At 53.9% G+C, this 12899-nt stretch overlaps 1 protein-coding gene across 5 annotated transcripts in view; it reads right to left on the bottom strand.

Moving 5' to 3' along the window:
* CASZ1 (castor zinc finger 1) overlaps positions 1-12899 on the bottom strand; it is a 247674-nt gene that overhangs the window by 50911 nt on the left and 183864 nt on the right. For all 5 annotated transcript variants that reach the window (XM_009289629.1, XM_009289632.1, XM_009289631.1 and 2 more), the window contains one exon: positions 789-1358. In XM_009289629.1, the coding sequence (XP_009287904.1) occupies positions 789-1358 (570 nt within the window). The remainder of the gene's footprint in view (positions 1-788; positions 1359-12899) is intronic.

The following is a 12899-nucleotide window of genomic DNA, read 5'->3' as shown; positions in this document are numbered from 1 at the left end:
CCGGGAGCCGCAGGTCCACCCCCTCCCTGGCGCCTCTTCCCGGAGCCGCCCTCGGCCTCGGGTCCCCGACAGTCCCCGAGCTTTCGCAGGTGGCCGCGCCGGACCTGCCCGTGAAAGCCGGGGGAAGGGACGGCCCAGCACCTCCGCGGGCAGCTGGACTGCAGCATGCACCGGGTTGAAATGCACGATGACTTACTGGCTTTCCCCCCCTCCAGCCCTGGGCTCCCATGGTCAACTCTGATCTCGGGGTTAATTATCATCACATAAGATGCAACATGTGGGCGTGAGTGTGTTTACACAACCCTGCCTGCAATGAAATGCACTGCAATGCACTGCACAGCCGGTGTGTGTGTGAATACGCTGCAGAATCCACCTGGGATTTGCCACAAGGGCACTCTCTGCTTCCCCCCCGCCCCTCCATGCAGAAATACATGACCAGGAAACCAGCATGCCCCACAGCTATCTCCATCTGAATAGTGTGAAGGAGTCTGCGGAGGGGAGATCTACTCTATCAAGGGATCTACAGTCTGGAAAGAGCCATTCAGCCACATCCACCCCAACAAACCCCCCTCTTGGGAAGGGGAGGCTGAAGCAGAGGCAAACTCAGCACAGTCCCAAGAGCAAAATACCAGGCCTCTGCAAGGGGATTGGGGCTTTCACCCTCCTCCTTGGCTGCCAGATGCAGACAGTATCTAGCATGGACACACAGCAACAGCTTCGTCTGTCCCACAGAAAACGCAACCGTGAAGCTGCCCCACGCAGGGAGGTGGAGGGGGCAGAGGGCTTACCTGAGGCGGTTCCTCCCCCCAGCTTGGAGCCTGTCTCGCCACTGGAGGACCGGTAGGCATCGTCCTTCGAGGCCGGCCCGTCTGAATCCCTGTCGTCCAAGAAGTTGCCATCCTGCGAGCCCCTCAGAGTGTCTGCCTCGTCCCCGTTATCTTCCTCGTCACTGCAGCCCTTGGGCTGCACCATGTAAACCCCTTCGGGGGGCACCTCCGCGCTCTCAGCGCCCTTACATTCCTTGCCCTCTGCTCGCCCCAGCAAGGGCTCCTCGTTGTATTCCCCGTTCACCCACTTCTCAATCACCTCCCTCCTTTTGTCCTCCTCGATCTTCTGCACACGGCTGAGTCCATCTGAAAACTCTGTCCCCAGCTCCTTGGTCCCAGGCTGAGGCAGGTCCTTGTTGCTGCTCTCCCGCTGCGGCCCCTTGTCCGCTCGCGCCTGTTCGGCTCCCCCGTGGTCGAAGACGACCTGGCGGCTCAGCTTGGCACAGATTGCATTTAGCTTCAGGCCGCCTTTGCGCTTGGCAGCCATTGTGGGTTTTCCTGAGGTTGCGTCAGTGCATATAGTTCTTTCAGCTGGAAAAAGAAAGGGGAAAGAAGCAAGGAAGGGCATTAGTGGGATCAGACAACTTGAACCCAAACAGCAAACGGCTGGTCCCAACCCAACGGGCCTTCAGGCATGGCCAGTGTCATCCTCTGAAAGGTGGGACTGCCATCTGTTTCCTAAGCTCTGAGTGAAAGTCCAGCCAGGAGAGCCCGGTGAGAGGCACACTCTGAACCTGCTGGTACCAAAGGATGCCACTGGCCTCAAGAAAGAGGCACGTATTTATGCTGGGACTGAACTGGGCTCAAAAGGCCCCAAACATCTCAAGCAGGTGAACATGGTATGGACCAGCCTTTGCTCCTGGCTCAGGCAGGATATGAAGTTTATTAAAAGCCTGACTTGCTCTCTCCTTCAGACTGCAGCACCACCTGCTTTTAGGTCCCCAGCTCCATCCCAGATGCGTTGGCTGCCAAAACCACACCAGCCAGTAACTGCACCCAAGCACCTGTAGCAGGGAGAACAGCTTCCCAAGCCTAACCCTAGGGACGGTGAGGAATTCACTTAATGGGGTTTACACATAGTCTCACAGAAGAGAACCAGTATGGACCAGAAAGAACCAGTACAGAGGACAGGAGCCCTGGCAAGTGTGTGCGCCAGAGCACCAGACTGGTGTGTGGCAGTTGTATGCGAGACAATCGCCTTGGGTTGGTATCAGTTGATCAGGCCCCTTTGCCTGCTCACTCGCTCGCTCTCTCACACACAGGAAATTCTGCTCTCACACTTGCCAGCACAATCAGCTAATTAGTGTGGGTTTGTTATTTTAATGTAGTTTATTCATATGTGACAGCTAGTAAAGGAGGGGTAAGAGACAGTGGGGGGAGAAAGGAAGAAGATAAGGTCTTAACTTCAAGGTCACAGAGAATCTTGAACTAAATGGTCCCTATCACAGAGTCACTCGCATAATTATTGCACCAACAATTAACAAGACTCAATCACAAATAAAAGCAAAAACTGATTCTAAAGCAGCTGCATTGTCTCATTTTCCTCTTTATTTATGATACCTCTGAGAGACACCCAGAGTAAGAAGGGTTAAAGGTCCCAAGGCAAGAAACATGCACACAGCCTGGCTCTTCCCCCAGCATGAAGTGCGGAGGCAAACCCTGCTCTGTGTCCCAGGGCTCAGGAAGAGCACCTGGTAAAATGCCTGCCGGACACGCACGCCACTGGAGTTACTGTGGGGACATTGCTGGAGGTCTCTTGGACTTTATGTCATGCTGAAAGAGGGACCCATCACATGGAGAGTGAACAGAAACTGTCTCCAGACCTCGAATGGTGAGAACGGGTTCCTCCATTGCACAGGAGTCCCTCGTGGCAGCTCAGCCCATACCTCCCTGTCACCAGCACAGAGGTGCTGCTCCACAGAAGCACAGTGAGATTAATCAGACCCCCTACAATGCATCCAGAAGCCATCGTGACAGCCCCTAATCCCATAACATGACAGCCCAATACAAACAGACTGAAACTTTAGACCTGCTGTCCAAGAGCCAGAGAGTGGCTGCTTAGCATAAACTCCTGACAGCTTCAGACACGTTTCCATGTCAAGGACTGCAAGAAAAATAACCCCCCGACAAATATATCAGCCCCCCACACAAAGGGAGGCAAAATGTACTCCTCCACTTTCCAGATGCATGCCCCCCTGGCACCACCACCTACGTGCAATCATGCTTTCATGAAGGGAAAGCACACGTTGCCCCCAAACACATACTTCCCCATCTAGAAATTATAGCTGTTCAAGAGCTGTGTGTATGCACTGGCACGCTCCATAAATGTAGTCATACACGTAGTGGTTAAAAAGTCCCATCTCCCCAAAATACATTCCTGTACATTTCCCCATGCATTTCCCTTTCACACATTCCCCAACACACGCACACAGTCCTCGCGCATACAGATGGGCACAGGCAGACGCCCATGAAGCTGCAAAAGTCTCTGTGTGCTGGCACCTTCCCTTCCCATCACATTCCCACTCTATTTAGGGCAGAAAGTGAAGGCCAATCCTATGTGCAACTGGTACCACAGAGGGAATCTCAGGAGGCTGCTGTGAGCTCCAACTGGAGCCTGGCCAGGACACCTACAGCTCACGCCTGTATGCTCAGGCGAAGGGCCAGCGGAGCCTCGATGGCTGCAGGTGGTTAGGACGATGCCTCCCGCGCGGTGCAGTGCCTGCCCAGGGCTGGGGCACCGGGTCAGCACTGAATCACCAGCACCGCTCTCCCGAATGCTGCCTGGTGATTCCCCGTCCACGTTCTCACGATACCCAGCCCTTCTTAACTGGTGAGATCAGCACTGCTTGAAGCTGGAGATAACTGGGAGGCAGACAGGCAGCAGCCCAAATCCCCGCTGCCCTCCCCCTTTCTGCAATGAGGGCAGGTCCCATTATTCTGGTCTGGAGGTGAGCAGCCAAGTGCGTGCACCAGCCGGCAAATGAATATATAAATATTTATTCAAAGGAAGAGAGGAACAGACCTTCCCGAGGCTGCACTTGCCGCGTACGCAGCAACTCCAGGGAGCCTGCAACTTGTCTTCCACTCCTGTTCCTGCCTCCTTCCATCTCACACACCCTGGCTTTGCCCCTCTGCCTCCCAGCTTCTGCCCCCCAGCTCCTGCCTTTCCCCTCTGCATCTTTCCTATCCCTTCTCCTTGTGTTTGGGACTTTTTCTGAGCACAGCAATTCTGCCCTTTGACATTTTGAGAATCTTTTCCTAAAGTTTAAGTTAAGAATAAAGCGAGTTCTGAAAACTTACCTTTTCCCTGATCTATAAAACTAACCCTTCCAGAGACCTTCCTGAGATGGGATTTGCCCTGTAGTACCAGAACTCTTACGTACCTCCATCCCACCTATGCACATACGGCCGCAGGAAATCAGAACTCCCAGCTTCTTCTGCCAACCTTGCAACCAACTCTGCGCAAGCCTGGACACATCATTTCATCTTTCCATTGCCTTATTTCCTTGCCTATGGAATGGGAGGGACATTACCTATATCAACATTTCTGTTCCCCTCTTTCAGCCTGTCCATTTCACAAGTAGAAGGGAAACCGTTCTTACAAAGAAACGCTGAAGATGGCCATCAGGCCAGAGGGGACCAGAGCATCCATGTTCGTTCACTTGGGCAGGAGAGGAATTGAGCTGCTGAACGAGGGACCCTCATATCTGCCCGAGGTTGGGACTGCCAGGCAGGGAGGGACCCCCAAAGCCAGGCAGGGGCTCCCTCCCCCCAGGCCGAGCTCCCCACCCCAAATCACCCTGTGTCTTCATCGCACTGTTTAAAGATTCCAGGCTAAGTAAACATCCCCCTTCATTTTCTTCGTCTAAATAGAAATGTTTTGATTTCACATCAATCTGAGGAAGCCGTTTATAACCTGAGCCTGTCATACAGACTTTTCATCTCTGCCCAGGACAAACTCTCCCACATGCTCTATTTACACTGAGCACTTCCTCTGAAAACAATGCCACCAGGAGTTTACTCCGCTTGCCCCCTCCCCACACCCTGTGAGGAGACACCGGCTCCCTCCGCTCTGCACCCAGCCCCGTGGCATCTTGAGAGCAAACCTCCCTTTGAAGAAAAGATACGGCTTGCCGCAACCAGGCCTGGAAAGGAGGAAGACAAAACCCACCTTGCCATTTTGCTGCCTTGTCACCCCTTGAACTTGCTGCTGACAAGCCCAGGTTGCTGCCCCCACTACCCCTCTTTCCCCCCGGTCCCCATGTGCTGCCAGCGCCCCGTGTGCAGCCCCAGGCTCTCTCCCTCCAGGCAGTCCCCAAAGCAGCACTTTTTCACCCATGAACTCCACGGTGGGGTACTGCCAAGGTGGGCACAGCTTAGCTCTGCCTCCCCCCAAGGGAGAAGAGGGGCTACAGGGGGCACACCGTGTGCAGGAACAAAGGGCTTTGCAGCGTGGACAGGAATAGGGCATCCCAGCCGAGGGGCAAACTGCGCTGCAAAGAGAAAGTCTGCTGGCTTTGGCTTGGGGTCAATGAAGAAACGCACCCCGGTAGAGGGGAGAAAGGGTCCCGGCTGTGAAAAAGGGACATGTGGGAGCTGGATGAACCAGCTGGCATGGGTGGAGGAGAAGGGGCCCCGGCTGTGTGGCAGGAGCTTACTGGTGTGGGAAGACCCAGGGGTGCAGGGGGGTGCCCCCGCCGGATGGGGCAAGGGCTGAGGAGTGGCAGGAGAGGAGGGGCAGGAGGGCCTGTGCTGTGGGGAGAGGGGTGCTGGCTGGGGAGGGACGATGCGCTGTCACTTCAGAGGGCCAGGTACATCGAACAGATGGAGCTTTCATATTCCTATTGAAGAGTTTTAAGCCCAGCTGAGCAGCTCCGTTCAAGAGGGAGGTCCCAGTGCCAGCTTTTCAGGAGCTGCAAGCTCTCATTCGATTAATTATTAACAGCATTATTTGGGGCGGGGAGGGGGAGGGAAGGAGGGCCGACATGCTGCACAGTCCTTTTCTTTTTCAACCACTGTGGTGCAAGCTTGACTGGAGAAACTCCGATCTGCCCAGGAGCCCCAAACAGGGAGGGCAGGACGGCTCGCTGGTGTGGGGGATGAGGATTCTGCACGCCAGAGCCTCTTCACACTTGAGCTGCAGTCCCTAAGATGGAGCCAAACCTTCACAGCAGAAGGCCGCTGGGGCATTGGGAACATGCTTCCCCGGAGCAATGCCCTGGCAGTGCCCAGCCACACGCCGGGAGGAGGCAGGGAAGGCAGCCAAACGCTCAGCCCCTTCCAGAAAGCATTTCCCCTCCAGCACAAAGACTCGTGCATTATCCCAGGCAGGGCCAGGGCAAAAGCAGCAACAGCCCAGGCATGGCCCACAATGTGTGAGAGTGGATTTAGTGTGTGTATTTTCCCCTCTTCAGTTTATCAATAAAACATTTTATTGCTTTTAGCCCAGGAAATGACCTTGGATTAGTGGATGCTGTCTCTTCTGGCTGACCTTGGGGAGTTCACAAAGGCTCTTTAACAACCTCCTCTGCCCTGCAAGCATGGATCCCGCCTGTGCGTGTCTGCGTGAAGCCAGGGAAAGCCCTCGGTGCGAAAGTCGGACCTGACAGGCTCCAGCTCAGCACTGGGCAGGGAGGAGAAGGAGAATCAAAGACGTGGGAGGAGAAATGAAGCGAGAAGCCAGGGCATCCTTACGGAAGCGCTGCCAGCTACACTCCCTGCTTTCCCGTAGCCGTGAGGGCTCTCCCTACACACCCCATCCACAAACCGCAGAGGAAAAGCTGGGGACTCTGCTCTGGTCCCCGTGGCCAGCACTTGTCAGAGTGCGTTCAGCACTGCTTGACCTTTTCCTGCCTGACACACTGGCATCTCCAGCTGCTCAGGAGGCCACTTTTCTCCCTATTCCCAGCTCCCAGAGCCTGGTTCAACCCTGGCCCAAAGGGGCAGAGACCAGTAGCCATTCCCTTCAGCAAGCCTGTCCTGCTTCCCTTTGCTCAACCTTCTCAGCTGCAGAGTTAAGCTGTAATTTTCTGGTGACAGTGAGGGGCAGCGTACAGAAACAGCACTGGGCAGTGAACGACAGAAGGCATCCTGAGAGGAGGGGGAAGCGATGGGGCTCTGGAGATGCTGGTGCCCTGCACCGGGGCCGCCAGCCAGCTGGGCTGCTCCTGTTTCCTACCCGGCCACTTTGCTGCTCTGGTGCTGCTGCCAGGATTTCTCCAGGAGAACAGCTCATGATCATGGGGAGCCCCCCGTTTCCCCAAACAGAAAATAGCCACATCATCTCTGAATGGTGTGTATTTTCACTGCAGAAGTGTAATTATGGAGGGAGGGAATGGAACAGGAGAAACCAAGAGGAATTTTCCTCCTCAAGGGAACAGAAACTACAAGCAAAGAGGGCTAGTGCTGAGCTCTAAGCCAGAGCAAGGTCCCCGCACACCGCAGGGCAAAGCCTGCAAAGGGTGCTGCAGCAAACGGCACATCACGTCAGGCAATCTTCCTTGCTGCCTTCCCCCGTTAACACAAGCCCCCCTTTCCAGCCATGTCCTCTCCCAGTGTCCCCCTGCAGTGTTCCCTAGTACTGGGCACAGAGGGTCCCCATCGTCTCCTGCAAACACCCCCAACTCTTCTTGTCCTGCGTGCAGAGGCAACCCCTCCTGGCATCACAGCCACGCAGGCTTTGCCCTGGCGTGACAGCCCCCTCCCCAGAGCATGCTCCCAGCCCCCAGGTGCCCGTTTTCTCCAGTCGCGTCCTCCTGAAGAGCGAGCCCTAAAGTGTTAACGGCGATTGGTGAAATGGCACAGCAGATTGCTACAATAAATAATTTACTGATATTTATAAATATTCAAATCAGCAGGCTTCATAGGGAGGGGGGGGGGGCTGACATTAATTCCCAGGCTCTCCAAATTCATTTGAGAACTGTTTCTCATTTCAAACAAATATTAAATCTTTTGGTGTCAAGCCTCCAAAATAAAACATCAAATAGAAAGTCACCACCCTCTTGGTGGCCGATGCCTTGTCTGCCATGATGCTGGGCGCCTGTGGCCCTGTCCCCTTGGACAACCAGCCACTGGGGGAACGATGGCAGCCTGCGCCAGCGAGGTGCCCGTGCGAGAGCAGAAGCCCACCCAGCCACACCTGTAATGCAGCCCACCACACCACCAATCATCATCCAAGACAGGAATTCCCATTACTACCACCTACAAGACCTTGCCTTCATCTTCCAGCGGATCCCATTGGGAAGAAAGGGCTGAACGTTGGAGCAATGGAGGTGGAGCCAGGACTCCCAACTCCACCCTGGGAACAGACTCCCGACTTCACCCTTGCGGCAGAAACGGAGCAGGGGGTCAGGGCTCCTGACTTTCACTCCTTGCTCTGGAAGGGAATTTGGTTTTAGTGATTTAAGCTGGGGGTTAAAAGCCAGGAGTGCTGGCTTCCAGCCTGGTTTCCAATCACGATGTAACTGTCAATCTCCCCAGCTTTCTGTGCCTTAGTTTCCCCATGCAGAGGAGGAGGAATGAGGATGATTACCCACCCAGCGGGCTGAACCCAGCTGTGTTTACTCGGTGCTTTGAGATCTCCATATCAGCACTTTGTCACTGTGCTGGATTGTTACTAACAGTCTTTTCTACCTCTGAGCATCCTACTGACCCCTTAGATGGCCGAGGGAGATGAGCCTGTGTCCTCCCCTGGACCACCCCATTGGTAACACGAGGCTCCAGCATGGGGTGAATTTCCCCTAGATGAGTAATGGCTTTTCTAATGCACGGGCAGGCTGTCAGCTTCCCTACTCCCAGTGTTTTATGGGTTTAACTGAACGGCTCTGAACTCCCTAGTAAGAAATAAAGTTATCCCTCAGCGTCCCTTCTAAACATTTCACTCAGTGCAAACGGTGTTTAAGAAAAATGAGGACATATTTCTTCTTAAGGATGCAGTATCCCCCTTCAGAGGCCTAATTTATGCCATATATCACTGGCCAGGGAGAGAAAGGCAGCACAGACCTCACACTAGGAGTGAGCTGGCCCAAGCACAGCCCAGGCACAGCCGCTCCTGCTGCAATGGTGCAATGGGCTGCAACTCAAAGTCCTCCAGAGTCTGCAGAGTCCCCGCTGGAGAGCAGAGCCTGGCTGGCAGGCAGCAGAGCAGGACGGACACCTGCTAACACTCAGCACTGCGCTGTCTCCTCAGCTGCCGCATCGGCCCTCTCCCACCCCAGAGACCTCCTCACCTGCACTGCCCCAGCCTGCGTAGACCCCATCCTCCTCACCCCGCCCCAGCTCAGCCCCACTTGGGGCCCTTCTCCCCTGCACAGCTGAACCGCGACAGCCTCCACACCGGCCCCGCTCCCTTGCACCATGCTGGTCTCCTCTGCGACACTGCCTTCTCACCTGCCACTGACCTGCTCTGCTGCCGCTCGACCAGCTCTTCACAGGCATTTGGCACAGCTGGTGGGGAAAGTGGTTCAACTGCGAGCAAGGACAGGACTAATCCTTCTTCACAGCTCTTTAGTAACGCACGTCTGAACCTTTTCCTGAGCAGATCTCAAAAATGATCCTAAATGTGCTTTGATCTTGTCTACCCCCAGCCTCCTTACTCTGAGAGACGCTAAGGCTCTGCTGCTCACCCCCAAGTGCTGAGACAAAGCTCCTTGCCTCTGTCCTTCCCTTCACCCCGCTCTGCATTCACGTACCCTGAACCTCCAAAGGACAAGAAATAAGGCCCTCTTTCTGCATACAAGTAACACAGGGAACTTCTAGGATTAACAAAAGGAGCAGAGTGGAAAGAAGAGGGAAAAAAGTGAGTAACGGGAGATGGGAACTCTGGTTCTGCTCCCTGCTCTGCTACTGACACCTGCTCCTTCTCTTTGGGCAAATAACATCACGCAGGCTCTCCTTCTGCCCTTGACCTGCTGGGTCTCTTCAGATGGTAAGCCATCTGGGCAAAGATTTCTTGCCTAGCTTAGCAGGCCCAGTACCTTTGTTTGCCATTTTAGGTGCTACTGCAATTCAAGTAACAGCAGAGGAAAAGCACTGATTCAGGACAGTTTGAAGCTCAGAAGTCCCTTGCGTTCTGCAGCCAACTTTCTAGTTCATCTGTCAATGCAGGATCTTTGATGAGACATTTCAACAGTTTCCTCCTCTTGGTCCCATGAAAACCTGCTCTCGGAGTTCCAGCCTAATGCAGCGAGCAGGGTCTCACTGCTCCCCAGCATGAGAGGCTGCTCCCTGGGAGCCTTCTGTCTTCAGAGTCTTTCTTTCAGATAACATAAAGCCAAGAGGATCGGCTTTTCTGATCCAGTTTCTTCTCCTTGCCTTATTTATTTATTTATTATTAATTTTTTAGTCCAGTTAAAAGGTTTACTATCCAGACGAGCCTAAGTGGCCTCACTCAGCCTAAGTAACTCTATAAATCAAACAGAACTGCTAACATCTACATCACAATCCCGCCATCAATCTCCCCACAGGTTGTGAAGAAAACCGAGGGGAAAGACGCAAAAGGGAGAGTGAAGAGTAATAGCTCATCACCATCAGGTCCCTGCAGGCTGGCTGTGGCCCTTGGAAAACTCCCTATGAAGCCAGACATGTTGTCAGGGCAACTAAATGCAAACACGGTGCCTAACTTCACCTCTCCATAGACACACATGCACGCTCCAGGTGCTGTGCCAGGAAGACACGGTGGATGCAGAGAGAGGGAGGGAAGGGGTGGTGGAGAGCAAAGAGGGCTGGGAAAGCCTCCGGAGCAGGGCCAGCCAGCCCGTATGGGAGCCAGCTCCCAAGGAATGAAGAAGAGGCCAAGAAGTGAGCCTCTTCGAAACGCTGCACAGACCTCTTTGTAAATGCTGAAAGAGGCAGGGTAGCGGGTGCAGTGAAACATCAAGGTGGTAGAGAGGGAACCAGACTTAGCTGCAAGTACCTGACACTGGGGGAATAAAAAGGACCTGGGAGAGACAACAGGTCTCTTAAAGGATGCAGATTCGGAAGGGAATTGCTCAAAGTTTCATCAGTCCCTCTTGGTGACTGTCTTTAACAAGTTACATTACAGAGAATCCAAACCCACCACGACCCAAGTCAGTGGAGAGCAGCTCCCTGGCTTCAGGCCGGGCTCAGTGTCACCCCTAATCGAGGGCAGGGGTTAAGTGAGCCACCTCCTAAAAAAGGGTCCCTCCAAACCCTGTTGGCAGTTGGTAGGCAGCTTAAGAGCAATTTGCAATCCCTTTCAGCACTATTAAGCTCAGACCCAACAAAGAATGCAGAGTCCTAATTAATTGCAGTGGGAAGTCAGGAGCATAAATGGGAGTTGGGAGCCTGAATGCTTGTTGCATCACTAAGAAACACAGGGCCAGAAAAAGTTCATTATTGTGGTCTTTCTGGTCCTGCAAAGTAAATCAGTGTGTTAGCTCGCACAAGGTAAGTGACACCTCAGCAAGAGCTGCATGGCAGAGAACAAACTAGAGCATCTTAGCCTTCCAGCTTGTGTTACGTCCTCCCCACAGCCCCCGACCGCTGCCTGAGCTGTATGTGAGCAGGTAACATGCTCTGGGCTTAGTATGCGAAGGGGGCACTCGGATTCCTTAAAGGTTTCTATAATCCCCAAGTGGGGCTGGGAGTCTTCTGTGAACCCACACAGCAGGCACCCATCACACGCAGCACTGGGAGTTCAGGGGCTCTTTAATCCCCAGAGATGCCTGGCACCTGCTAATACTGTGGAACATGGTTAGGAGAAACGCTTGTCCGTCCTGTTCGTGTGGAAAAGGCTCACAGTCTGGCCAGAGGAGAGCCGAGCTCTAGTGTGAAAGCAGTGGGTCATCCCTGAGCTTGTTAACTCAGCAGTCCTGTCAGAGTGGCATGGGAGAGAAACCCCACCGGCTGAGCTGTGTGGGCACTCACCCCATGCTTCCCAGTGCTCACACCGACGCTAATTCTCTGTCTTGCCTTTTGCTGCTCTTTCTGCTGGTCATTAGGGCTCATCTTCTTATCCCTCTTGTCCTCATGAGCCCATCCATGTGCTAGCGCTATCACTAATTGCAAACACCCATCAGTGGGAACACACACGTGTATAAAAACGTGGCTGTGCAGGTACACTATCACATGCAGAGGCACACATGACCCAGCACAGAAACACACGCAGTCGCATGCCCATACATGTGCTCGTGAAATGGTATGCGCACAGAACACATGCTAATGCACACAAACGTCTATGTACCTGTGACTGTACAAGTATTACATCCGCACACCGCAATACACAGACAGATACACAGCGTATGCACCTCCCCAGAGGCGCACACCCGCACGCACTGAGCTTTGCTCAGCCCTGCACACGCGGTGAGCACCCACGTATATACAGCCCACCAGCAGCCACACATGCAGACGCACACAGGCAGCCACCCGTGCAAGCGCAGAGCACCCTGCATGGGCTCACACACACTCTCACACACACACACACACACACACATGCTTTCAGCACAAGCCCGCATGCCAGGAGCGGTTTATTCTGCAGCTTGGAGTGAGAAGACAGTGGGCTCCCAGCCGGACCCTGCAGACAGACTCGGCAGCAGGGACAGATACACTCCCCATCCCACCAAAGAGCCCCTCTTTACCCCCAGCCCATCTGCACCTCACACCTTAAGGCAAAAAGAGCATCGGTGAGTGTCTCATTGGAGCTGGCGTCCCAGCGGAGTGTGTGTGCCGGGCAGGGGATCTCTCCCTCTCCCTCTCTCTCTCTCTTCCACTCGCATCTTTTCATGAACTCTATTTCTCTTTCCTTTCTGAAAACAACTGAGCTGTAAATACTGTTTAACCTTCTTCCCCCCTTCCCCCCTCCCCTCCGCACTATAAAAACACAAATATGCCATAACTCAGCTGGCTCAGCCGCCGCGCCTCCAACATGCCCTGCTCCAGGCCTCTCAGGAAGGTCATAACAAACGACTTTCCGATTCAGTGCTCCTGAAATAATTTTGTGTATTAAAACCTGAATCTGCACTTTCTGGACCGAAAGCCTCTCTTAATTATGGCAAGCGTCCTTGGGATGGACAGTGATCCTTCACTACAGCACCGCTAACCAAGAGGCAGCCA

Source organism: Aptenodytes forsteri, unplaced genomic scaffold (genome assembly GCF_000699145.1).
Source record: "Aptenodytes forsteri isolate BGI_AS27 unplaced genomic scaffold, ASM69914v1 Scaffold61, whole genome shotgun sequence".
Lineage (NCBI taxonomy): Eukaryota > Metazoa > Chordata > Aves > Sphenisciformes > Spheniscidae > Aptenodytes > Aptenodytes forsteri.
Note: the sequence above shows the minus strand (reverse complement) of the source record. Positions and strands in the feature narration are given on the sequence as shown.